Below are 27,410 nucleotides of genomic sequence, written 5' to 3' on the forward strand. Positions count from 1 at the left end.
TTGGCGTCTCCCTTCCCCTGCCTCCTGCAGTCCCCCACCGGCTGCTTCTTACTTCCCGGGTGCAGGAGCCAGGCCTTCAGGCTGGAGGCTTTGGAGGTGGGCCGAGCCCCCCCACCCTGGACAGGCTTCCCTCACTCCCACCACCTGGGTGGGCTGGGAAGGGTGGACTGCAGGAGCTGGGGCTACTTTTGATGTTCCTTTTGCTGTGCCAGCCCCCTTGGGACTTTAGGGGTACCCAGCAAGGGTCCAAGGGAGCAGCAGGGGAGGACAAAGGAAAGCCCCCTGCCCACAGGATAGTTCCCAGGCATGGGTTGCACTCATGGAAAGGGCACCGGGTGGGACCTTCATGAGACGTCACAACTTGGAAAAAACATCACTGCTCATTGGAGTTTGGTGAGTCTCAAGTGTGGAAACTGAGGCCCATGGAGGATGTGATTTGCCCAGGGTCACAGAGCTGGTGGCCATGTATTCTTTTCCTCCCCAGCCTATCCCAGCTGGTGCTCCTATGAAATCCCCAGAGAGGGACCTGGGTCTTGCTCATCTGTGTGGCCTGCACGGCAGATGTCAGTGACAGCCATGGATAGGCACAAGGGGAATCCTGACGTGGCCCCGTTGTGGGGGAGGGAGTTTTCTGCCTGCCAATGGCCATCCCTCCTGGTTTCCACTTGGCTATGCCTCTCTGGGCAGCACCCCAGCTATCTGCTGACAACGGCCAGGGTTTCTTCTCTCCTGGAGACGGCCGCTCAATGCTGGCTGCTAAGAGTCCAACTAGCCCATCCTTCTGTAGGTGTCCCTTGCCCCAGAAGCAGCTCTTCCAAGTTCAGACAGCTCTGACCCATGGGAGGTCTTTCCTTATGGGGGGCTGAGCCTGAGCAGATCACGGTGGTAGACTTTCAGTGTCCTCTCACCTTTGTTCCTGGGCAGAAAGGCAGCCTGTTCTCCAGGAGCTGTGCTGCCTTGACAGTGATTCCTGACAGTGTGCCTGGGGCCTAGACCGTTCAGTGGCACGGGTGACATGCATGCTGGCTGAGCGGTCTGTGCCTGCTGACCAGGCCACCCCACCCCCCCACAGGGGTTCTCCTTGAAGAACATTCCATGGTTCTGTCTTGTGATTTATGCATCCCTTGTGTTTTTAAGGGGGCCCTGGTGGCACAGTGGTTAAGCATTTGGCTCCTAACCAAAAGGCTGGCAGGTGGAATCCACTAGCTGCTCCTTGGAAACCCTATGGAACAGTTCTACTCTGTCCTGCAGGGTCGCTAGGAGTCGGAATTGACTCAACGGCAATGGTTTTTGTTTTAAGGTGGTTTTGGATTCTTTAACACGACTTTGCTTCAGAAGCAGATTCCGTTTCCTTGGGGGCTCAGAGCTCCCTCGCTGGTGGTGCCTGACCAGCACCTTGGTCTCCTCACCCGTGTTGTACAAACAGGACACGGAGCTCCCAGAAAGAAGCTGTCCTGGAAACAGCTCTGGCAGTGGCCTTTAGGCCCCACACCCACTAGCCGCTCCACGGAGTAAGATGCCGCAGTCTGCTTCTGTAAAGATTAAAACAAACAAACCAAACCCATTGCTGTCAGTCAATTCTGACTTATACCAATCCTATAAACAAACAAACAAACCAAACCCACTGCCGTCGAGTCGATTCCAACTCATAGCGATCCTATAGGACAGAGTAGAACTGCCCCATAGAGTTTCCAAAGAGCACCTGGCAGATTCGAACCGCTGACCCTCTGGTTAGCAGCCTTAGCACCTAACCACTATACCAGCAGGGTTTCCTAAAGGACGGAGTAAAACTGCCCCATAGTGTTTCCAAGGAGCAGCTGGTGGATTTAGAACTGCCAATCTTTTTTTTTTTTTTAATCTTTTGATTAGCAGCCTGAGCTCTTAATCACTGAGCCACCAGGGCCAGCCTTGGAAACCCTATGGAAGCAGTTCTACTCTGTCCTGCACGGTCGCTATGAGTTGGAATCGACTTGTTGGCAGTAGGCTTTATTTATTTATTTTTTTTGGTGTTTATGTCCCTCAATTTAAGGATGGAGTATCCAAGGTCCCAAAGGGTTGAACAACTAACCCTGGCGCCCAGCTGCTCAGGTCGCCTCATTTCTAGGGCAAAAGCGGCGGAAGAGCTGGACCAGGAAGGTGAACCTCTTTGGCTTTAATCATTGAGCGTTCCAGCTTTGCAAAGGGGCGTGGGGCTACCTGCGGGCTCGCTTTCCCCTTCTCACGCAGATCCCCCCCGGGGAACGCCCGAATAGCGCTTCAGCTCCGGGCGCGCGGCCAGGTGTCTCCTGTGGCCCCAGCCTAAGCGGCCCGGGTTCCAGCCCCGCCCCCGCCCCCGGCCGTCTAGCTCCGGAGCTGCCAACACCACGCCCTTGGCTCCCCCCTCCCCAACGGCCGTCTCGTCCCGGGCCGCCAGCACCCCCCCAGCCCGGCTGGGTCCCGGCCGCCCGGGCCAGGCCTCCCGGCTGCTCGGCTCCGACCCCGGTTCTCAGGCTCTCCCCACCTCACCCGGGCGGGCCCGCCTGAGGCCCCGCCCCGCCCCGCCCCTAAAGGGGCGCCCCGGGCCCCGAGTGGCCGGGCGGAGACGCGGGCGGGGCCCGGCACGGCTCGGGTTTCGGCCCCTCCCCTGGCCGGCGTCCCCCCCGCCCCGAGCGCGGGGCGGAGCGGCCCCAGCTGGCCGGGCGCGGCCCCGCCCCCGGCTGCCCCCGGCGCTCCGGGCGCTATAAGAGGGCGGCGGCCCGCGGCGCGCCCTGCTCGGAGCCGGGGGGAGCGCGATGGTCAGCCGCCGCGGCGCAGCAAGATGCTGGATGGGCCCCTCCTGGCGCGCTGGCTCGCCGCGTCCTTCGCGCTGACGCTGCTGCTCGCTGCGCTGCGCCCCTCGGCCGCCTACTTCGGGTAGGTGCCCCTCTGCGGCCCGGGCTGGGGGCGGGCGCGCCGCGGGGCCGGGGGCGCCGGCGCTTTGGCGGTGGCGCCCGCGGGCCTGGGCACAGCGGCCCGGCCAGGTGCCAGGTGCCCGGGCCCGGGGTTTGGTTGGGGCTGCCAGGGTTGCCCGGAGCTGTTTGTTTGCGGCGCGCGCGTCGGTCGGCCGGCGGGTCGCTGTTCCCGCGGCGCGGCGGGGGTGGGGGGGGAGGTGAGCGTCCCAGACGGGCTTGCGCGGAGCCGCGGTTCTCCGTGACCCTGGAGTCGCCGTCGCCGTGCGCCGGACTGCCTGGCGCTCAGGGACCAGGACGGGTCCCGGCTCGCGTAGGCCGCCTGCTCTTGCCAAACGGCTCGAGCCTTCTCGGCCCCTGCCCACCCCCTTTGCAGCTTCCCCCTCCTTTCTCTCCTCGAGAAGTTAATTTAACAACAACAAAAAAAATACGTACAAAATCCAGATGTTCTTTGCACTGAGCCCCAAAGGAAAAAAAAAATAACTCCAAGCTGGAGGAATTTATTTTTCTTGCGCTTTGCTTCTGACACCGCCCTCGGCCCGCGGGAGCGCGTCTGTCGGATCCGTCCCGATCGCGCGTCCGACAGCATAGTCGGTAGGACCCGGCGCCCGGCTGAGGCCGTGGCAGCGCCACTGCCTCCCTGCTGTCTCGCGGGGCCGCTTTCCGCGGTCCCGTTTCTTCTGCACCAGCAGTTTGCGGCCGATTGTGGTTTTGGCGCGTCTCTCTCCTTTCCTTCCTTTCCTTCACCCTCCCTCTCCCCCACATCAGGGATGTCCGCGCCGAACGACTTTTAGGGATCCTTGCTGCGCTTTGCACACCGAGGTCCAGGGTGGCACCCAGGCAGGACACCGGCTCTCCCCACCCTTCACTGCCTCCCTTCTCGGGGTGCCACCCCTGGGAGCCTCCCCAGGGAGCCGAGGCCGCCCTCTCCCCGTCCGACCGAGCCCTTGTCCTGGGCGTCCTGCGGTCCGGCGGGCGCTCCCTGGCTGCCGCCCACCGCCTGTCACCTGTTCCTCTGCCCTGGCCCGGGGCGCCCGCGCTCAGCGGCCTGGCCGGCAGAGGGCCCCGTTGGCCTAGGAATCTGGCCCTGGCTTGGGCGGGGAGAGGCCGACTGGGCCGAGGAGCCCTGCAGGTGTATCCTGTTCTCAAAGAAAATAAAATATTTTCATGGGAAACTTTCCTTTTGTGTTTTTCTTTCTCCCCCTTTCTTCTCCTTCTGTTCCTTTCTCCTGGGTCGTCTTCCAGGGTCAGTTCCGTGTCTCCTTTCCCTGGAGACCCTACCCCGAACCCTCTCCGGGCTCCTGGACCTGGGCCCACTGTGTGCAAGGCCTTTAGGGCCCCTCTGCTGTGAGGAGGGTCGGCAAGCCCCTAGAGACACTCAGGGAGGCCCTGAGCTATGCCCGCCTGGACAGGAGGGAGGGTTAAAGGGTGCGCACTCTGGCTACAGGTCCATGGTGAGTCACTGAAAGGTCTTGTAGGCCAGCCGTGCTTTCCTCCTCTCCCAGGCCCCAGCACATGGGACTGCTCCCCAGCTTTGCACACACCCTGGCTTGTCTGCACCGGGGCTTTGCTCAGTAACCTTCTCTGCCTGCAGTCTTCTGCTTCTGGTCCCACTCCCCCTGAGGTCCAGTCTGGTGGGCCTTTTGGAGGTCTGGGTCTTGCTCAGCACTGCCAGCCACACAGACAACACTCCTCTTTCTCCAAGCTCTCTCTGTGCTTTTCTCCTCTGGGGGTCATTGTGTTCTGCTGTTTTAGACTTATGTATGTGTTAAAAAAAAAAAAATTTTTTTTTTTTTTTTATGTGTTTAGCTCCCTTGCAGGGAACAAACCCTGTGTTGCAGCTAGTAAGTGCTTCAGAGCTGTCAGTGGCTCTTCCAGCCAGCCCCCTGACCCCTGCTTTCTGCCCCCCAAAAGGCATCAAGAGAGCGTCTTCTGAGTTCAGCTCTGTGAGCCCAGCTCTCTTTCTAGCTGTACTGGGCAAGAAGAAAGAGGAGGCAGGCATGTTGCCCTGGGGGACTGTGTGACAGAAAGTGGGATCTCCCCAAACCAGGTGGCAGGAGCAGAGGGACGCTTCCTGGGAGAGCAGGACAGATGCCAACTGGGTGGGCGGTGGAGGAGGGACCAGAGGACGGCTAGAGGGGACCTCAGGCCGGGGTGTGCCTGGTCATGCAGAGCCTAGGGAACATTGGTTGCGGAGGGTGTCTAGGAGGGAAAGGGGAGTGTAAGACAGTTCATGACTGTGACCTTCTGGGGCAGATCTGGGACTATCTCCTGGTCCAGCAAAGGGCCAGATACAGAGGTAGAGGGAGGAGGAGAATTGAGATGGGGCCAAGGCCTTCAGGGCTGGGCAGGGGCTGGAGCTGGAGGCTCAAGGGGGCAGGTGCCTCACTGGTGTCTGCTGGGACATTTGAGGCACTGCTGGTTCTCTCCCAGAGCCCAGGAGTGTAGAGGGAGTAGGAGGAGGGGGCTCCATCCAGGCCTCTTTTCCCTTCCCCCCTCAGAAAGCTCTGCCTGGCACGGAGGCTCCCAGGCAAGGAGGCAGCTCCAGTTACAGCCCAGAAACCCAGCAAGGCTGGCCTGGGGGAGGCGTCACGTGGCCAAGTGCACCCTCCCCGCCCCCTCCCCCAGCCTGCAACCCTACCCGAGGCTGCGCTGCTCCTCCTGCCCTCTTCTGCAGCCTCCAGCCACCAGGCCAGACCCCTTTGGGCTTACCCTCACCGCCCCCCCGGGCAAGAGGACCCCCATTTCTTCCTCCCTGTGGCAGGCTCCAGTGTCTTCTTGGCTTGTGTGCGTCTTGGCTTGATTAGCAGGTGGTGTTTCCATCTGGTTCTTCTGGGCGCTGCTGTGATGTCTGTGCTCCAGGGGCCTTAGCTGGTTTGGCCCAATGCCCTTCTTTGGCGGAGGGGTGGGCCTGAGCCCTGAGCAGAAGGGCTGGCCCAAGGTCACCTGGCAAGTTTGGGATACAGATTACTTGGACTCAGATCTGCTGTGTCCCCTCCTGGAGGCTGTGGACGGTGAACCTGGGTGGGTTGACAATTTTGGTTTGCTCTCTGTGAGCAGGGGCTTATACCCATACAGCCCCCGGGCTGATGTTTAAGGTTTGGTGAGATGAGGGGTCTGGAAGGCCGTGTGCATGAAACGTGGAGCAAACGTGGGGAGTTGTTCCCTGGCTGGGCCAGCAAAGTCCAGACCCTTGGGCATGCCGCCCGTGGATTCCCCGCAGATGTGGAGTCAGAGCCGGGAGGGGATCTGGAGGGACTGGTTAGGATTTGTTTTGGTGCAGCTGGCCTCTCCCTGGGCCTCCACTCCACAGTGGGGCTGGACGCCCAGAGAGGGGCTGAGCGAGGCCTGCTGCAGAGCTCCCTAGACCTGCTGCCCTTTTCTTAGAGAGCCCGTGGAGCCTGCCAGCTCCAGCGAGGTCCTCCGGGAGGCTGGCAGGAGGAAGCTGGCCAGGCTGCTTCACAGGGCTGTCTGGACAAAGCGATGACCTGAGGCCTCCCGCCTGGCTTCTTCTTTGAAAGAGGAGGAAAGTGCCCTAAGCTTGGAGGCACTTTTTCTACTGTTAGTCTTGCATACTCTGCCTTGGTCAAGAAGCCTCTGCAGGCTGCTCATGGCCAGGCCCTGCTGCTGACTGCTCGTCGACTGAGGGCTGGTCCTCTGCTCTTGTCTCATGCAGCCCGGCTACCTGCACAGAGGAGGAGCAGGACCTAGCGGGAGGGGCCGCTGCCAGCCACGTGCCGCAGGAAGGGTTCCGGGAGGCCATCAGTGCCGGACCAAGGCTGGATGGGCTGCCTGTTTGCCATCACGTGTGTTAGGTGCCAGGAAGGCCTGAGAACTGGTCTCCTTTTGATATAGTGGTGGGATTCCCATACCATAAAGTACACCCTTATAAAATGTACAGTTCCCTGGTTTTTAGTATGTTTACAAGACTATGCAACCAACCTTGATCTAACTCCAGAACATTTTCATCACATCAAGGAAACGCTACCCGTTACAGTGGTGCCTATTCCCCTTTTCCCAGCCCTGAAAATCACTGATCGGTGTCTGTCTCTACAGTTTGCCTGTTCTAGACATTTCATGTAAATGGAATCATATGACAGGTGACCTTCTGGGTTTGCCTTCTTTCATTCAGCATCACGTTTTTGAGGCTTATCCACGTTGTAGCGTGTATCAGAACCTCATTCCTTTTTATGACTAAATAATATTCCGTTATATGGATGCACCAACATTTTATTTATCCGTTTATCGTCAGTTCATAGACAACTTGGGCTGTTTCCACTTTTTGGCTATTGCGGATGAACTTTTGTGTACGAGTTTTTGTGTGGGCACATATTTTTGTTTCTTTTGGGTGGAGTTCTAGGAGTGAACTTGCTGGGTTGTGTGGTAGGTAACTCTATGTTTAATTTTGGAGGAGCCGCCAGACTGCTTTCCCCAGTGACTGCACCATTTTACAATCCCACAGTGTATGAGGATTTCAATTCCTCTGCATTCTTGTGCACACTTTCTATCATCTGTCTTTCTGGTCATAGCTGTCCTAAACCAAAAACACCAAACCCATCGAGTTGATTCTGACTCATAGCAACCCTGTAGGACAGAGTAGAAATGCCCCACAGAGTTTCCAAGGAGCGCCTGGTAGATTCAAACTGCTGACCTTTTGGTTAGCAGCCGTAGCACTTAACCACTGCGCCACCAGGGCTTCCATCCTAGTGGGGGTAAAGTGATACCTCATTATGGTTTTGATCTGCATTTCCCTGATGACTCATGATGTTGAGCACCTTTTCATGTGCTTGTTGGCCTTTCATGTAACTCTTCTGGAGAAATGTCTGTTGAGATCTGTTGCCCATTTATTAAAAGGGTTGTTTGTCTTTTTGTTGTTGAGTTGTGTACGCTGTTTGTGTAAACAGGATGTATATCCCCAGACCAAGGCGACCCCATCTCCTGACTTGTACCTTAGTCCTCTGTCTCACTGCTGTGCATAGGGCATTCCAGCCCTGCTGGCCCCTGGGCGGCTTGGGTCTTCCCCAAAGCTGCCTCCCTGTGCTGGCTGGCTTGGTGGGGTGGGGGGCGGGGGGAGCCAGTGTGGAGGCAGCTGCCACACTTTACTAGTCCTGGCATGGTGGCTGCCATATGGAGGCACAGTGTTTTCTGTGGGTGTTGCACATCAGGCCCCTGGGGTCAGGAGGGAAGCTGACTAGCTCCCCCCACCCCCACTGAGAGGTCAGGCATAGTCCCCTGCATCCCTGTGCACAAGCTTGGGGCCCCAGGGATGCAACTACCAGTCCTGCCTCCCGTGAGGCCACTTACATAGGCCGCTGGCTGCTTGGAAGGGGGCGCTTGCCTGTTTCCTGGTGGGGAGTGAAGAAGTGGGAAAGGTTTCCCAGGTGGCAGAAGGAACTTGCCCAGCCATGTAGGCTCCATGGTGGGGCCAGAGGGTGGGCAAAGGAAAACATGGAGGGTTGTTAGAGAGTGGGGACACCCTTGCCCCTGAGTGCAGGTGGGGCAGGCCAGGCTCAGGCCTCCCTGTGGGTGTTGGGGATCTGGAGAGGACTCCTTAGATGAATGATGTTGGGGCCAGGGTGACCCAGAGCAGGGAGGGGTGACAGTGCCTGGGGAGAGATGGGGGACAGAGCTGGGCCAGGTGAGGGGCTGACAGAGGGTGGTGACTGGTGCCTCGCCCCAGTCCAACTTCTTGGCTAGGGGTCTGGGCAGGCAGGAATTTGGGAAGACAGGTGGGCTTTTGGGAGAAGAGTAGCTCCAGTTCCGGTTTGGGGTACCAGCTCTAGTTCTGAGAAGGCCCTGCTCATGGAGACGCAGCCCAGAAGAGGGCCGTGGAATGTCCAAAGTGTTCCAGGGAGCCACGAGGGAAAGGGCAGTGTCTAGGAGATGGGCCTGACCCACGGTGCCCAGGCCTCTGAGAGAGCTGGAGGGAGACCCCAAGTGGGCTGAGGGGCAAGCAGGCCTTGTTTTGAGACCCCAGAAAGTGCCAATCGGGGCAGAACAGGGTGGGATCCAGCCTGGCTCTGCCCACCATGGCCCTGGGTGTCCTGCCTGGGGAAAAAGGGAGATCCTTCTAGGACTCAGAATCCCGCAGTCAGTGGAGGGGACATGCTGCTCAGACCAGGGGACTGGACATCCTGGCCAGTGGGCTGCAAGCGGGCAGGCAGCAAGGCACCCTTGGGCCAGTGCCTCGCCTTCTGAGGGGGGTGTTGGAGCCTCTCCAGGGGCCTCTCTCCAGAGCCCCTCTCTCCCTACCCGCTCCAATCCAGTCTGCTCTGGAGAGGCCCCAGACTGGCCCTCCCACCCACAGCTCTCTGTTAGGTGCATATGGGGTCCCTCTCCAGGACTGGCACTCTGCTCTTGATCCCCAACACAGGGACTGAGGTGATGTTGGTTGCAGACAGGTGCTTGGTGTTAGTCCAAGACCAGACCCTTGAGGTGGACCCTTGGAGATTGCCTCTACCACTCTGGGCCCCGAGGTGGGGGTATGTCCAGCTCACATGGGAGCAATGTCTCTGTGAGGTGAGGGCTGGAACTACGACAACCTGGCTCCCTCAGCTGTGTTAACAGATGTCTTGCCCACAGCCGCCTGGGCTTCCTGTGCCGGCGGCCGTCTGTACAGAGAGACAGCTGGGCCTAATCTCGCCTCCGGGCTGCTCCACAAGCTCTTTCTTCCCACCAGTGTGGCTTGGGTCCCCACCCTGGGCCAGGGCCCGATGGGAGAGCCCCTGTGGGCAGTGGGCATCAGCAGGGGTGCAGGTGTTCCTCCCAGTGGCTTCCGGGGTGGCCCTTGGAGGGTGAGGGCACCCAGCTGCCCTCCGGCCCCGGCTCCAGGGGGTTTAGCCTTACATCGTATGAACACAATAGGAGAAGTGTGTGGGTAATTTTTTTTCTCCTAGAAAAGAATGCATGCACACAGATTCCTTCTGGGGAAGGTACGGCTTGGTGGCTGCCGGAGCCCCAGGGGAGGGGAGATGGGCTGATAAAGGCTGGCAGGCATGCTGGGAGGGAGCAGCGAGTGTGGGTCCTCTTTCCTGGCTGCAGAAAGATGACACCTGTTGAGCAGACCTCGCTCCCCACTCCTCCTTAGTCCTCATCCTGCGGGGCACCCGGCCTCCTTTGTGCCTTGTCATAGGCAGTAGGGGTGCACCACGGTGCCCACCCTGGCTGAGCTGGGGGAGAAGGGTCAGGAACAGGCACAGCTGCTTGGGAAGGTAGACTTGGCCTTCTCCCTGGAGGCGAGGTGGGGTAGGGGGAGGCCCACTTGAGGGGCCAGACTCCTGGTAGCTGCTCCTTCTGTCTGACCTTGTGGAGGCCAGGCCCACCAGCACAGAAGAAGGCTACTTGGGTCTTGAGGGGCAGAGGGGGCTCCGGCCCATCCTGTCTGGCCCTTACCAGTCTTTGGGGTCTATTTCTGCTGTCACCTCTTCCAGGAAGCCCGACTTGATAGCCCCAGCATAACTACTCTGCCGTGGTAGTTCAGCTCAGGGGTGAGGGGCTAGGGGTCACCACACACTGTACTTCCTCCCTGAGCTAAAGCTTGTGGGTGATTCTGAGGCCTGTTTTTGGGCATGGCTGTGGAGCCCGGTGGGGGGCCAGCGCTCATGCACAGGCCAGGCCACCCCTGCCCACTGGGGCTGCTGTGCCTCAGGGCTTTGCTCTGGCTGGGCGGTGGCAGTAGTTGGCATAGTGGGGCCTGCCTTCCTCTCCAGGCCTGTGGCCTTGATGACTGCCCGCCAGACAGTGTACTGCAAAGCCTCCAGCCTGAGCTGGGGTGGGGGACCACGTGGGCCTGGGTGGAGGGAGAGACAGAAGACCCAGACACAGGCTGTGTGGGCAGAGTGCGAGCTCGTAGCTCTATGGCGGCTCCTGGTGGATTCGTGATGCCTGAGACGGCATGGGTGGCTCACGTCCTAGGGGGACCCTTTGCTGTGCAGAGGGGTTCAGGGATGAATGGAATCGAAGGCTGCCTTGGGCACTGATGGCCTGGTTTGGCGTGGTAGGCCAGTGCAGGCAAGGCTGATAGCTCAGCCACAGACCTCAGTGTGTGGAGGGCAGGTCCATGATGGGGAGCTGCCTCCTGCCCTCGGCTGGGTTTAGGGACAGCGGCCAGGTGGGGCGTGGCCCCAGGGGGTGGAGTGGGGAGCAGGGAGTTGGCAGGGGGTTGGGAGCGAGCAGGGGTACTCCAGCAGGACGTGTGGGGGTGTCACAAGTGTGGCTTGGGCCCTGAGGCTGGTGGGCTTTGAGCCTGACCTGAAGGTGTCCGGAGTGTGGCCAGAGGCCGGGCTTGGTGGTGATTAACCCCTGCTTCCTGTGGGGTTAATCACGAAGGAACATCTGTCCCCTGGGGCTGGCAGGCAGGTGGCTGAGCTTCGGCTGTCTCTGCGCTGGGCGGCGCCCTGGCCTTGCTGTCCCTGCCTGTGACCCGCAGGCCTCAGGGCTCGGCGGTCCTCCTGGTCCCCCAGCCATGGTTCCTGGGTTGGGCGCTGGCCCCTGCCTGCTGGAGGAAATGCCGCTGCTCAGCTGGCAGCTCCCTGACCGCGGGACCGGCATCCCGGACGAGGGAATGGAAAAAGTCAAACCTCAGGCTGCGTTTGTTTTTCTTAGCGATACCTGAGGTAGAGGAGCCAGGGGAAGTGGGCTGGAGATCTGGCCCGCAGGGGAGAGGCAGTGAGAAGATCACACAGCCAGAGTGCTGCGTCAGAGAGGCAGATCAGGGCCTTGAGCCAGCCTCCTCCTGACAAGCAGCGGCCCAGGTCACCCTGGGGTGGAGAGCGGGCTGGGCTGAGGTGCTCCTCGCTGTCCATGTCCACCCTGGTGTGAGTGAGGTCAGGGAGCCTGCGTCTGGGGGCACAATGCCATGGGGGCCAGAAGGCAAAGATGCAGCAGCCTGAGGCGGAGGCGAGTGCGTTTGCTTCCTGGGTTGCTGTCTGGGCAATAGGGACCCTTCTTCTGTCCAGCAGCCCGCCTTGGGTCTTCAGCCTCCCATGGGTGGCCAAGGTTGCCATGGGCACTGGGGCTTACCCAGCATGCAGAACAGACCCAGGCTGGGCACCCCTTTGAGCTGGGCGGAGAACTGGGGCTGCCCATGTAGGGCCAGGCCTCTGGGAGCCAACATCGGGGTGGGTTCAGGCTTCAGTACCAGCCCTGGAGACGGTGGCTTCTGTCCTGCTCTGGATGATGTGACGGTCTGCTGGCAGCCCTCGAGGTCTCCCTGGACCCAGAAGGTTACATACACTGGGTGGGGCGGGGGCTGCTCCGAGCAGTGGGAGCTCACTCGGAGGGAACTTGCTGTGTCTCACCTCCATGATGGTGGAGGAGTTTGCCGGAACAGTTGAGGACATATGTCTGCCCAGTGACCCTGCCTCACAGCTGACCTCCCAGGGGTCCAGGCCTACTCTACCTGGGGCTGTGGGAAGGAGGCTGGGCTGCATTCTAGTAGATGACAGTCATCAGAGCTGTCTGCTCAGCCTGAGCTGGGAGCTTCCTGTGTGCTCACTGCCCCTGTGGAAGGCATGGTCTGGGCTCTGTTGTGGACACAGCTGGTGAGCGATGGAGCCAGGACTACCTGGACAACGCTGTGTGCTTGCCTCCCAGAAGAAGGGATGTACGGCCCAGCAGGCCCATGCTGCCCTCACCCAGGTAGCCTGGCCTCAGAGCCCCTCGCGGCCCTCCTTGTCTGGGTGGTGCTGTCTGCTGTGCCGCATTCCTGCGGCGCTCACCCTATGGTGTGTGTGCCCTGCACGGTAGTGGGCTGCATGTCCTCCACCACCTCTTCCACATGTCTGTGGCCTGGGAGGAGCCCAGGGCTGCCAGCCTGCCAGCATCCATGCCCTTAGCCGTCTCTCCAGGAGGCCTCAGCCAGCTTATTGCTTACCGCTGCTGAAGAAGAGTGAGGATGAGGTGGGCTGAGTTGCAGGCCGTAGGGAGGGCACAGGGTCAATCTCAAAACCAGTTTCTCAGGGATGGAATTTATTTTGATTTTGTTACATACAAAAATTAAATGCCGTCTCGTGGGGCTGAGGTTTCTTTGACAAGGAGCTATGGCTTCTGAGACTCCAGCCTTCCACCCTAGGTTCTCGGCTACCGACGCCGGGGAGCAGCTGGTGGCAGAGGTGGCTGTTTGGGTGGCTGGGGCCAGTCGGCAGGAGGGAAGACTGTCGGGGCGGATGCTGGGGTCTACCCACCCCCCAGTGCTACTCATGGTGGAAAGCTCAGATGCCATCAGTGCCACCGCCTGCCAGTGGAGGGAGTCTGTGCATGTGCACCTGGGTGCTGGGTAGAGGGTGACAGGGGGACCAGAAGACTCAAAGTGGGGGAGGTCTCAGACCCAGCACCAGGAAACAGAGTCCCCGCCAGCTCTTATGGTCGAGAGCGCAGCTATGGGGACTGGGCTCTTCCTGCCACCTCCCTGAGCCCTCGACGGCAAGGACTCTGGCCCACAAATGAGCTTCTGTCCTTCTGGGGCTGTTTACCCCTAAGGCTCTGCCCTGCTCCTGTGTGAAGCCGGGGGGCCCAAGTGCCAGCACCACCACATGCCACAGGTGAGGCTGGGGGCTTTGGGGTCAGGGAGACCTCTGTGACCCATCCAACACAGAAGGGGCTCTGCCAGGCTGGGTCCCAGAGCTCTGGCCTTTGCAGAGAGCCTGCTGAGCTGCCCTGCCTGCATGAGCTGAGAGAGCGGAGGCTGAGCTGTAAAGTGTTGTTGAGTGGTAAGATGCTGGGCTTCAGCTGTGCTCTGCCCAGGCGGCCGAGGGTGGGCCTTTCAGGGTTGGCACTTGAGTGTTTCAGGAAAGGCAGGAAGGAATTGCAAAGTAGGAGCACTCATGGAGGGAGGGGAGTGGGGTGAGGGTAGGCTCCGTGGTAGGTGCCTTTGTAGGTGGATGGCCCAGGTAGGTAGCATGTATGGCCGAATAGGAAGTCACATGAGCAGGACAGCTGTGCCCACCTGCTCTGCCTCATGTGCCAGCCTACGGTGGGCACCTTGGGTGCAGCAGACCCCACACTGGCCTGGAGCTTCAGTTTCCCCATCTGCCCTAGGGAGCTGCCAAAGACATGGTCAGACAACCAGACCGTGGAAGCATACAGCCTCTTGGGCCAGCCTGAATACTCATTCTAGGCCCTCCTGCATGGGGCCAGCCCTGCCCTGAGGTCTCTGCCTCTTGGTCCAGGCTTCACACACACAGGCTTGCTTCTGACCACCACTGGTCTACCTCCCGAGCTCCCAGATGGAGGGGCTGCTCTAAACCCAGCCCTCACAGAAGAGTACACCAGGGTAGGGTGCTCCTCTCAGGCGCCCTTCCACCACCATCCTTGAGGCCAATGCTGTGCAGTAGAACGTTGTACAGTGATGGAAATGTTCTTTATCTGTGCTGCTCAGTGTGGCAGCTGCTGTCCACTTCTAGAAACTTCTTCCTTCTTTTTAGCTGACCTTATGTCTTTGTGCATGTCTGCTACTCACTTGTGTCCATGACTTGAATAATGAAGAGGTTGGTGCTTGACTGGTGGCCTTGCCTGCCTAGCTGAGGAACACCGGCATCATGGTGGAAGCGAACACTGTCAGAGTGTTCGGAGGGAGCTGGCCCTGAGCCTTGGTTGGTCCATGGGGGGAGCAGCGGCCAGTCAGGCTGTTTTTAAGTTTGGGGACCTCGTTCCAGTTTATGAGCTATACAACCTTGGCCAAGTTACTTAAGCCCTCTGAGCCTCCATTTCCTACCTATATACTGGAGCGAAAATGCTCACCTCACGAGGTTGTTGGGGATTACATGAAAATATATTGAACGTTGTTTGAGTACAGACTTCCTGTTTCCAGTAACAGCAACCCATGTAATTTGGACCAGTCCTCTTGCTGAAAACAGCTAAAACTGAATTTATTAAAAAAAAATTAATTTCAGAAGTGTCAAAGAGCTGATACAATGAAGGGGTAACAGGAACCCAGAGGAATAAATAAGTATGGAAATAGCTTTTGCCCTGAGAGTATACCAAATAAGGAAATATGAATTTTTGTTTTAGTGGTCTCACAGGATGAAGGGGCAGAGCAAACACAGGGTCTGCACCTGGTGGGAAAGCTCGAGGAGACCCTCTGCACAGCAGCTGGGGTCCCAGAAGGCCACAGCCGCAGGGGCCCTCCAACAGGCAGGGACAGCCAGCTCTGTGCATGGGGGTAGCCTGGGCTCAAACCCCCTGTATGGTCCAGGCCCCCAGCCTTGCACTTGATCTCATTAGTTGGGACTGGAAGGACCTGTAGGAGCCTGGCTGGAGTACACATAAAGAAATCCTTTTTGAAGTCTGTATTAGTTTCCTGGGATTGCCACAACAAATTACCATGAACTTGGTGGGTTAAAACAACAGAGATTTATTCTTTTCACTATTCTGGAGGCTAAAAGTCTTAAGTCAAGTATCAGCATGGCTGCGTTCCCTTTGAAAGTTCTGTAGGAGGATCATTTTTGCTTCTTTTCCAGCTTCTGATACCTCCTGGTGTTTCGTGGCTTGTGGCTTGTGGAGTGGTGGCGTGAGAGGGGCACTCTACCCTGGTGCACTCTTCTGTGAGGGCTGGGTTTAGAGCAGCTCCTCCCTCAGAGAGCTTGGAAGGCAGACCAGTGGTAGTCAGAACCAAACTTCACTGTGTGAATCCTGGACCTAGAGGCAGAGGCTTTGGGGCAGGGCTGGCCCCATACAGGAGGGCCTAGAATGAGAAAACAGACCAAAAATGCCATCTTCTCTTTATGTCTCTTCATCTTCTCCTTTTCTGTCTCTTTTAAGGACACTTTATTGGATTTAGGGCCCACTGTACTCCAGGATGATCACATCTCAGGATTCTTAATTTAATTACTTCTGCAAAGACCCTTATTCCACATGAAGTTACATTCTGAGATTCTGGGAGGACATGAATTTTTGAGGGATACTCTTCAATCCATTACAGTACCTTTATCCTCTGCTTCAATTATGCTTGCAAATAATTTTTCAAATCCAATGACCAGTACACAGTCAGAGATAACTAGGCACGGGCAGAAACGAGACCAAGTGAGGCCCTGCAGATGTAATAGCAACAGACCAGTAAACAGAGCATCGCACTGAATAAAACAGTTCTGCTCACAGTATTTAAAGAAGTAAGCTAAGCTTGGGGTATCTGTTAAGAAACTAAAACCCTCCAAAACCAACCTGGCAAGTCTGGAAAAACAAAATAGAATTAGGAAAAAAAAAATTTTTTTTTAAAGTAATAGACTTACTTAAAAGCAGATTGGAAAGCGCTGAAGAAAATTTTAAACTGGAAGATATATCATAAGAAATTATCCAGTGTGTAACATGGAAAGACAAACAGAAAATAGTGAGAGGTCCAGAAATCTAGATGACGTGATGAAAAGATCTAGGAGGTTTAATCAGATCCCCAGAAGTAGAAGAGAGAACAAGAATGGGATGAGGTAATATCTGAAGAGAATTACTGAGAATTTTCTGAAAGTGTTTAAAACTATCAAGAAGATGTAAGAAGCCAGGTGTCTTTCCAAACAGAAAAAATAAAAATCAACCCATTCCAGAACATATCAAAGTAGAACTGCAAAACACCAAAGGCAAAAAAGTCATAAAAGCATTCTGAGGGGAATTATAGAGACTACCTTCAAAGGCATGTGAGGCTGACAGCTGACTCCAGAATGGTGACATTGAAAGCAGAAGACAATGGAACAACACAGTCCGTGTGTGAAAGAAAATAACTGGCAACTGAAAGTTCAACATGCAGCAAACGGGTTTCTAAAATGAAGGTGAAATGGAGACATCTTCAGATAAACTGAGAGTTGACATCAGCAGACCCACTCTAAAGGAAGCATTAAAGGCTGTAACTCAGACTGTGGCAGATGGTACCTGCTATGTTCCAAGATGCAGGAAGGAATGAAGAGCAGTGAAAATGGTCACTGTGGAAACACCGACTGTATGAAACAACCCTCTTGTGGGTCCTAACTATAGAGTTAAAATACACCCTGTTAACCTGTTGCCGTTGAGTCAATTTTGACTCATAGTGACCCTATAGAACAGAGTAGAACTGCTCCAAAGGGTTCCCAGAGAGTACCTGGTGGATTCAAACCGCTGACCTTTTGGTTAGCAGCCGTAACTCTTAACCGCTATGCCACCAGGGTAATTTGGGAAGGGCCAGTGGAAGTTGTGTTCTCAGGTGCTTATATCACCCAGAAAGGGAAGGTATTGACCAATAGTGGACTTGGAAAAGTTTCAGATTTGTATTGAAATTTTGAGAGTAACCGTGAAGGTGATAGAAAAGACTAGAAAACTTCAAATTAGCAAAAGAAAAAATGAATAATAATTAAAATCCAAAAGAAGTCAAGAAAGGAGAAGAAAAGAAACAGGACAGTTCTGACCAATAGAAAGGATAAAACAAGGTGTGAACAGAAGCCATACTACCACTGAGTGTAATTGAAAGCAGGCTAGATGATCTAGGTAAAACACTAAGATAATTGAAAGCAGGCTAGATGATCTAGGTAAAAGACTAAGATGGTTAAAATTATAGTTAAAACCAAAAAACCAAACCCACTGCTGTTGAGTTGATGCTGACTCATAGCGACCCTATAGGACAGAGTAGAACTGCCCCATAGAGTTTCCAAGGAGTGCCTGGTGGATTTGAACTGCCGACTTCTCGGTTAGCAGCCATAGCACTTAACTGCTACGCCACCAGGTTTCCAAAATTATAGTTAGGTTTTTAAAAAATCTAATTATTGGCTATTTTTTAAGAGACACAACTAAAAATAAAGATATAGAAAGTAAAAGGAGGAAAAGAACACCTGTAAACGTTGATTAATGGGCTTTAAATAAAAAATGGTATTAGAGAACAGAGAACCACGCTGCCGTGAGAGGCTCCGACTGACGACCCGTGGACTGTAGCTGGGGCTGGGCTTTTGTAGTGACAACAGCTGTGATGTCGAGAGCCTTCAATACGTGCTTTAGAGTAGAAGAAAAAACCAAACCAAACACGTTGCTGTTGAGTCGATTCCGAATCATAGCAAGTCTATATGACAGGGTAGAACTGCCCCCACACGGTTTCCGAGGAGTGGCTGGTGGATTCAAACTGCCGACCATTTGGTTAGCAGCAGAGCTCTTAACCACCATGCCACCAGGGCGCCATGAGAAGAGAAGAGAAGCTAAAAAGCATTGAGCAGGCATTTATCTTAGAAGCTAGGAAAGGAAGAGCAAGAGAAACCCGAGGAAAGAAGAAAGAAAGTAGAGGTAAAACAGAAATTAATGAAATTAAAAAAAAAAATGCAATAGAGATAGGAGAAAGGACTTGTAAAATATCTGAGACTAATGAAGTGAAAAAAAAAAAAAAGGCTCAAATTACTAGCATCCCCTCTAGAAGAGATATCGTGCAGATTCTGCAAATAAAAATAATATTATAAACAATTTCATGCCAATAAAATTGAGAATTTAGATGAAATGGACAAAACCAGAAAATAACTAAAAACAGACTCAAGGTATAGAAATACGGACTCAAGCCCAAACCCATTGCTGTCACGTCGATTCTGACTCATAGTTACTCTACAGGAGAAACTAGAACCACCTTGTTAGGTTTCTGAGGCTGTAAATCTTTGCAGAAGCAGACTGTCACATCTTTCTCCCACGAAGTGGTAGGTGGGTTTAAACTGCTGACCCTTTGGTTAGTAACCAAGTGTTTAACCACTGTGCTACCAGGGCTACCTGTGAAATATTGACTAATCCTATAGTAATTAAATAAAGTGGGTCAATGGAAATGTAACATGGTGCAGCCACTTTGGAAAACAGTCTGGCAAGTCCTCAAACAATTGGATAGAGTTCCTCTATGACTTAGCATAGAGTCCCGGGGTGGTATAAATGGTTAAGCACTCGACTACTAGCCAAAAGCTTGGTGGTTCAAACCCACCCAGAGACGCCTCGGAGAAAGGCCTGGTGATCTGCTTCTGAAAACCCTATGGAGCGCAATTCTACCCTGCACACACGGGGTTGCCATGAGTTTGAATTGACTCAATGGCAACTAACGACAACAGCATGACCTGGCAATTCCACTCCTAGGTATACACCCTAAAAAAAGAGAAGTGAAATCACATGTCCCCACAAAAATTTGTACATGATGTTCATAGCAGCATTATTCTTAATAGCCCAAAGTGGAAACAACCCAAACGTTCATCCCATATGGATAAATGAAGGGTGATATATTCACACCGTGGACTATTATTTGGTCATAAAAAGGCATAAAGTACTGGTATGTGCTACAACAGGGATGAACCTTGAAAACATCGTGCAGAGTGAAAGAAGTCCGTCACAAAGTCCACATGTTGTATGATTTCGTTCACATGAAATGTTCAGAATAGGCAGAGACAGAAAGTAGATTAGTGGTTGCCAAGGGCTTTCTGGGTTTTTAAGGGCTAGGGGGAGGGGGAGGGGAAGATAGCTAAAGGATACGGGATTTCTTTCTGAGGTGATGAAAAGGTTATAAAATTGACTGTGATGACGGTAGCACGTATCTGTGAATATACTGAAAATCACTGAATTGTACATTTTAAAAGGGTGACTTTTATAGTATGTGAATTATATCTCAATAAAACTTTTTTTTTTTTAAAGAAATTGGATCAGAAAGAAAATCTTCCCTCAAAGAAAAGGTCAGGCCTAGATGGAAGTCAGTCAAGGAAGACATGATTCTAATCTTACACAAACTCTTCCAGGAAATTAAAAAAAAAAAAAAAAAAAGAACACTTATTAATGTACTGAAACTCAACAGGAAGAGCATGAGAGAAGAAAATTACAAACACAGATGCAAACGTCCTAGACAAAATATTATCAAATTACATCCAGTAATGTAGAAAATGACAAGGGTTTATTCCAAGAATGTAAAGCATGGCTTAACATTAGGAAATCAATTAGTGTAATTCCTCACTTCAGTAAAGAAGAAAAATCATATATCAAAAGATGCAGGATGACATTTGATAAAATTCAATGTCTACTTATTATTAGAAAAAAAACTCTTAGCAAACTAAGAATAGAAAAAAATGTACTGTGAACATAATGCTTAAGGATGAAATGTTGAAATTTTTTTATATTCTTTTTGTTTCTTATTGTACTTTAGATGAAGAAGGTTTACAGAACAAACTAGCTTGTCATTAAACAGTTAGTACACATATTGTTTTATGGCATTGGTTAACAAGCCCACGACCTGTCAATGCTCTCCCTTCTCAACCTTGATTTTCCTATCACCAGCTTTCCTGTTCCCTCCTGCCTTCTTGTCCCTTGCCCCTGGGCTGGTGTGCCCCTATAGTCTCATTTTGTTTTATGGGCCTGTCTAATCTTTGGCTGAAGGGTGAACCTCAGGAGTGACTTCATTACTGAGCTAAAAGGGTGTCTGGGGGCTATACTCTCGGGGTTCCTCCAGACTCTGACAGACCAGTAAGTCTGGTCTTTTTTTGTGAGAATTTTGTTTACATTTTTATCCAGCATATCTGTGGGACCCTCTATTGTAATCGTAGTCGGAGAAGTCAGTGGCTGTAGCTGGGCACCATCTAGTTGTGCTGGACTCAGTCTGGTGGAGGCCGTGGTAGTTGTGGTCCATTGGTCCTTTGGACTAATCTTTCCCTTGTGTCTTTAGTTTTCTTCATTCTTCATTGCTCCCGAAGGGGTGAGACCAGTGGAATATCTTAGATTAAAACTTTCCTTTTAAGATCAGGAATAAGACAGGATGCCTACTTTCACCCTTGTATGTGTTGGAGTGCTGCTAACGGATCCCTTCCGTTTTGTAAGGGCTCAAACAAGATAGGAGGTTGTTTCTCTCACATAACAATTTGAGCTCTGGCTCAGTGGACACATTTATTCCAGGATGTTTACTCTCCTACATCTTGTTTCTCTACCATTCTTTAGAGTGGTCCTTATAGCCTGTGTGGTTGAGTCTGGGTGGCAGAGACGTGTCTTTGGTTGTGGAAGGGAAATGAGCAAGATAACAGGCCCCCCTGTCCTGAGCCTCTACTTGGGAGTGGTGCTCACAACCCTCCCACATTCGATGGGCAAGGACTTAGCCTCATGGCTACACCTAATGGCAAGGGGAGCTGAGAGATGCAGTCTGACGGGGCAGCTTTTGAGTCGTGCGCCCACAACTCCATCTCTGTGGAAGCAGGGAAGGCTGGATTTTGGAGGCAGTTGGCAGATTCTGCAACATTGTTCTGCAGTAAGGCAAGAAAAAGGAAACTAAGGCCATATTTTGCAGACCAAATTCAGCAAGGTTGCTGAATACTAAGTCAATATGGGATTGAGTTGTGTTTTTGTATATCAGCAGCAGATAGAGAAAATGAAATTTTATCTTTGAATGTTATTGTAAATGGAACCCAGCATTTAGATCCAATAAATCTAACAACTAGATAAGGCCTCTGGGTGGAGGACCTATAAAACTTTAGAGAATGACAGGAATTCCTAAATAAGTGGAGAGAAATACCATGTTCACTGATTTAGAGATTAAATATTATAAACTGGTCAGTTCCCCACAGTCCCAATAAACACCCTGTCAAGTGTGTGTGTAATTTGATGAGTGAATTCTAAAAAAAAAAACACACACAGATGCAAAGAACCGAGACATTTTTAGAGAACCAGGTGGAAGGAGTTCCGTCACTGGGCATCGTGGCTTATGATAAAGTTATAATAAATGTCAGACTCGTGTTGGCCCAGGCTCTGAAGACCACCGGCACAGAGAGGAGGGCTCAGAAATGAAACCACACACTCAGGGTGATCTTGGTGGCATTGCAGAGCAGCAGAGCAAGGGTCTTTCCAATAAATTGTGCTAGGATGATAGGTGTCCTCATGGAGGTGACAGTAGGCCCCCACCTCACGTCCTACACAGACATCACTTGTAGCGGAATAGGAGAACTAACTGTGAAGGCAAAAATGGAAGTGCTTTTGGTAGATAAGTGTCTTAGTCATCTAGTGCTGCTGTAACAGAAATACCACAAGTGGATGGCTTTAACAAACAGAAATTTATTTTCTCACAGTTTAGGAGACTAGAAATCTGAATTCAGGAGGGAATGCCAGTTCTAGGGGAAGGCTTTCTCTCTCTCCTGGCTCTGGAGGAAGGTCCTTGTCTCCTTGAACTTCTGCTCGTGGATATCTTCATGTGGCTTGGCACCTCCCTTCCCCATCTCTACTTGCTAGCTTGCATTTATTCTCTTTTATATATGAAAAGAGATTGACTCAGGGTACACCCTCTACTAATTCTGCCTCATTAACTTAACAAAGACAACCCATTACCAAATGGGTTGAATTACCAATTCAATCCATAACATTCCAGCCTTTGCCCTGCCCCCCAAATTTATGTCTTTGCTACATGCAAAACATTCACCCCATGACATCATCTCAAAAGTCTGAAAAGCTCATCTTCTGAATCATCGAAATCCAATAAGGGTGAGAAGTTATATATATTCCATCCTGGGACAAAATTCCTCTTCATCTGTGAACCTGTGAAATCTAGAATACAAATTATCTGTTTCCAAAGTACAATGGTGGAACAGATACAAGGTAGACATTTCTATTACAAATGGAAGAAATTGGAGGCACCAAGCAAGTCCAAAACCCAGCAGAGCAAATTATATTAGCTTTCAAGGCTTGGGAATAATCATCTGTTCTCTGAGACAATCTAGGCAATGGCTCCACCCTCCAGACTCTGGGTGTTGACCGTACCCTCTGGATTCTGTGTGGAAGCCCTGGGCTTCAGCTCTGCTTCTCGGCTTTGGATAGTCCCATTTTCCTGGTCCATCTGAGTGGTGACCCCACCACTTCGGCTCTGGCAGGTCCTATTTTTCTGCCCCTTGGTTATGGCAGCCCTGCTCCTTCAGTTTTGGGCGGTGGCCCCATCTTCCTGGCACACCTTAATGGCAGCCCTCTACTCCATAACTGAGTTGGTGCAGATCCAACTCTTTGAAACCTAGGAGGCTGTGGCCCCGTCCTTTGAGATGCAGAAGACCATGACCCCACCCTTTGAAACCAAGGAGACCTTGCTTCCCACGCTCCTTCCAGTAGTTCTGCTGATCTCCAAGCTGCTCCAGGGATGGTCCTTTTCTTTTCTTGGAGGACAACAGATGTAGCTCCTTTGGCTTGTTTTCTGCCTGTAGAATTCCAAGAGGCAGACAGCGAGTGTTCTTTCCTTTTGTTCTTTCTTTGTCCGTTTCAGTCTAAGCTGATGGGCTTTCTGCTGTGGCAGTTGGTTAGATCCATCAGTCACAGGCTTAATCTCTTTAACAAAAGATTGTGTAGTCACATCCTTGGTGGACATTTATAGAACATGTGTCCTTAGTTTGTACAACAGAATTTTCTCGACCTTTAAGTTCTAATTTTGCACAGTTCATTTTTAAGTCCATCTCTTTCCTCTCACACTTTACTATAAGTGGCAAGGAGAAAGAATGCAATCCATTTAATCTTGCATAGAAATCCCATTAGCCTGATATCTAAGTTCATCACTTACAAGTTCTACCTTCCACCAAACAGTTGAACATAGTTCAGGCAAGGCCTTGCCACTGCATAAAAAGCATCACCCCCCTCAATTGTACAAACACGTGTTCACCATTTTCTTTAAAGCCTCACCAGAGGCACGTTTAATATCTGTATTTCTAGCAGTGTTCTGTTGCTGGCACCATGTGGATTCTCTAAGACCCTAGAGACTTTCTCTATAGCTCCCCTTACTTCCTTCTGAGCCCTCACCAGAATTGCAAATGACGTCCATCATTCTACCAACAGTCTCTTTAAGGCTGTCTAGGCTTTTACTATTAAACCAAACCCATTGCCATCAAGTCAATTCTGACTCATAGCGACCCTGTAGGACAGAGTAGAACTGCCCCCTAGGGTTTCCAAGGAGCACCTGGTGGATTTGAACTGCTGACCTTTTGGTTAGCAGCCATAGCACTTAACCACCACGCCACCAGGGTTTCCCTTTTACTATTGAAAAAAACCCCAAACCCGTTGCTGTTGAGTTGATTCCGACTCATAACAACTCTACAGGATAGAGTAGAATTGCCTCAGAGTTTCCAAGGAGCACTTGGTGGATTTGAACTGCTGACCTTTTGGTTAGCAGCTATAGCACTTAACTACTATGCCATTCCAGCCTCTACCCATTACTCAGTTCCAAAACAGCTTCACATTTTAGGTATCTGTTAGAGCAGCACTGCACTCTTGCAAATTCTGTCTTAGTTTACCTAGAGCTGCTGTAACAGAAATACCAGAAGTGGATGGCTTTAACAAGCAGGAATTTATTTTCTCACAGTTTAGGTGGCTAAAAGTCTGAATTCAGGGTGCCAGCTCTAGGGGAAGGCTTTCTCTCTGTTGGCTCTGGAGGAAGTTCCTTGTCTCTTTGAACTTCTGTTCCTGGATATCTTCACGTGGCTTGGCATCTCTCTTCCCCAGCTCTGCTTGCTAAAAAAAAAAAAATTTTTTTTGCTTGCTAGCTTGTGTTTAATCTTTTCTATCCTGAAAGAGATAGACTCAAGACACACCCTATACTAATCCTGCCTCATTAACATAACAAAGACAACCCATTCCCAAATGGGATTATAAACACAGGCCTAGAGGTTAGGATTTACAACATTTACTTTTGGGGGATACAATTCAATCCCTAACTGTAACTTAGAAGGTTTTTATGACTGTAGAATGGAGATCTAAAGTGAGATAGAAAGGCATAGCATATAAAGGAGGTTGGAAAATTAAAGTTCAATAAAAGTAAGAACTTTTGTTCTAAAGAAAGCACTGAGAGAGGGGAAGGGCAGCCCACTGAGGGGGAAAAAACGTCTGCACCGTGTCTAACTGGTGGGGTTCTGTCCAGCCTGACCACTGTGAGTCAGGTGGTGGTCCTCTCATACCAAGGGGGAACGTGGGGCTCGGCTGTGAGGCTATTTCTCGTGCTGGTTTTGGTTAAGAAGGCAACTGTTTTATTTATTGTATTCTCATTGGTACGAAACACTTTTCTGCACGTTATATGTCTTAAAAATGTTGATGATAAAATAACTGAATATCATACAGTGCTTATTTCTTCCTGGGAAGAGGGTGCAGGGTGAGAGGGGCCAGCTGAAGGGGAAGGGTGGCCCTGGTGCCCCCTGTCTCTGGTTTCTTCATAGCACACAGATGGACCCTGTATGCCCAGCTCTGGCCTCCTCAGCTACGTGTGCCCTGGCGTGGCTATGCTGGTGTTTTCTGGATCTGTGAGGGTGGGCAGGTTGTCAGCTGCTACTGCAGCCTCCTGCCTGCCACCTCTGTGGGTCACTGTGTTCCTTAAGGGTCCTGCTTGTGCCCAGCTGCCCCCATCCTCCCGTCTGGGGTCAGATGCCCACTGTTGGGCAGTGGCAGCTGCATTGAGCCGGGCAGCAGGTGCACTGGGCATGGTGTGGCCTGGGCAGCTGGGTGGGTGGGGTGCCAGGGCCTGGGCTGTGCCAGTAGCAGGGATGCTTCCTGGCTGGGAGGCTGAAGCCCGGAGTAGGGCAGGATGAGTCTGTCCCCGAACCCCACTTAGTGCTCCGTCTCTGATGGGGCCCATCTCCCTGTCATCATCCCATGCCCACACCAGAAACCTCTGGAAGATGGGCCCTGGTGCCAGGCTGGTGAAGGGCCAAGGCGGTGGTGGGAGCTGGGAGGGCCTCACACCATGTCACTGGCTTTGCATTTAATCTGCCATTGTTGAACAGGCTGTCCACGCGTAGTAAGATGAAGGACGGATGCGCTTCGTCTGCCCAGGTCCCACCTCTGTCGTGGGTCTGCTCCTCTTTCCGTAAATGTGCTTAGGTGCCCTCTCCCAGGTCATCCCCTGTACCCCACCCAGAGCACAGGGTCATGCCATATCCACGTGCGTAAGCCCCATCCTTTCCCTGTGTCTGCCGCAGCTTCCACTGGATGCAGGAGCCTGACTTTCGCAGCTCCTCCCATTCAACTCTAATGTTTGTGTGTAACAACACATTGAATAACACGTGAGCAACACTGTGAGGTCATGTAAAGTAACGTGTAGGTAGGCTGTATTCGCAGAGAGGCTTAATTCTTTTTTTTTTTTTTAATACTGTGTTTTAAATGAAAGTTTACACAGCAAATTAGGTTCCCGTTTAACGATTTTTATACAGATTGTTCCATGACATTGGTTAAATTTTTCACAATGTGTCAGCATTCTCATTATTTCCATTCTGTTTGTTCTGTTTCCATTGATCTAGCTTCCCTGCCCCTCCTTGCCTTCTCATCTTTGCCTTTGGGTAAATGTTGGCCATTTGGTCTCGTTTAGTTGATTAAGTGAGCACAGTACTTACGGGTGATGTTGTTTGTTTTATAAGCCAATCTATTATTTGGCTGAAAGGTAACCTCCAGGGGTAGCTTCACTACCAAGTTCAAAGGGTATCTTAGGGCAATAGTCTCTGGGGTTCTTCTAACCTCTATTGGTCCAGTAGTTCTAGCCTTTTTGTTCTACATTTTTCTCCCATTTTATCCAGGACCTTCTATTGTATCCCTGGTCAGAACCATCAGTGGAGTTAGCTGGGCACCATCTAGTTCTTCTGGTCTCAGGTTAGAAGAGGCATGGTTCATGTGGCCTATTAGCCTGGTGGGTTAATTCTTCATTTTTATAGATACATCAGTTTAGAATCCCAGCAAAGTAGAAGTACTTCTTTCCCTGAGTCCCTGACAGTAATCATATCAAATGTTTTGATTCCTGCTAATCTGATGGACGAAAATAACATAGCACTTTTTTTTTTTATAAGGTAATATGCATCTCTTTGAATGCGGTTGAGTATCTTATCATACGTTTTCAGAGCCAGTTATATTTCCTTTCCTTGAGCCATGTATTCATGTCTTTTGTCTGTTTCCAATTGATTCCTATTATTGATTTATAGGAAAAACATACGTCCATGCACTTATGTACATGCACACACGTATCCCACAGTCCACATGGTCACACTTATGTACACACACTCACATGCATAGAAAGACACACAGTGTGCACACACATCCACATGCCCCCATGCAGGAAGCTGCACAGCACACATACACATTCACATGCATACACATATACATGCCTGTACCTTCCACAGAAAGTCACACATAAGTACACACGCACACACACACGTGCGCACACATACACAGACTGAATAGCCTGTGGTCTGCAATACGAGTTGTGAACATTTTTCCCAGCATGTTTTTTGTCTCTGACTCTGTGCTGGCTCTCATTTATTTATTTTGCCATGCAGAGATTATTGTACTTTTAGATAGCTAAATGTATTAATTTTAAAATGCCTTCTGGATTCTGAGTGATACTGAGAAGAGCTTTCCCTTCTCCAAGATTATTTAAAACCCCTCTCGTATTTTCTTCTGGCACTCCTGTGGTTTCATTTCTGTGTCCAGACTTCTGTTCTGGAAGGTCCAGCTGGGAGCCCCACACTCTCTGCAAAGCCGTGCTCCCCCCGGCCCAGTGGCTTCCACAGAGGCCACGCCTCCCTTAGCCCACATCCAGCCCAGAGTGTC

The 27,410-nt window shown here is 52.0% G+C and overlaps 1 protein-coding gene across 1 annotated transcript in view; it reads left to right on the forward strand.

The window, feature by feature from the left end:
- The first annotated feature begins 2,715 nt into the window (after positions 1-2,715).
- Positions 2,716-27,410, forward strand: part of WNT9A (Wnt family member 9A) — a 35,098-nt gene continuing 10,403 nt past the window's right edge. Inside the window, exon 1 of the mRNA XM_049875116.1 lies at positions 2,716-2,892. Within this exon, the coding sequence (XP_049731073.1) occupies positions 2,798-2,892 (95 nt within the window). The 5' untranslated portion in view covers positions 2,716-2,797. The remainder of the gene's footprint in view (positions 2,893-27,410) is intronic.

Source organism: Elephas maximus, chromosome 2, assembly GCF_024166365.1.
Source record: "Elephas maximus indicus isolate mEleMax1 chromosome 2, mEleMax1 primary haplotype, whole genome shotgun sequence".
NCBI lineage: Eukaryota > Metazoa > Chordata > Mammalia > Proboscidea > Elephantidae > Elephas > Elephas maximus.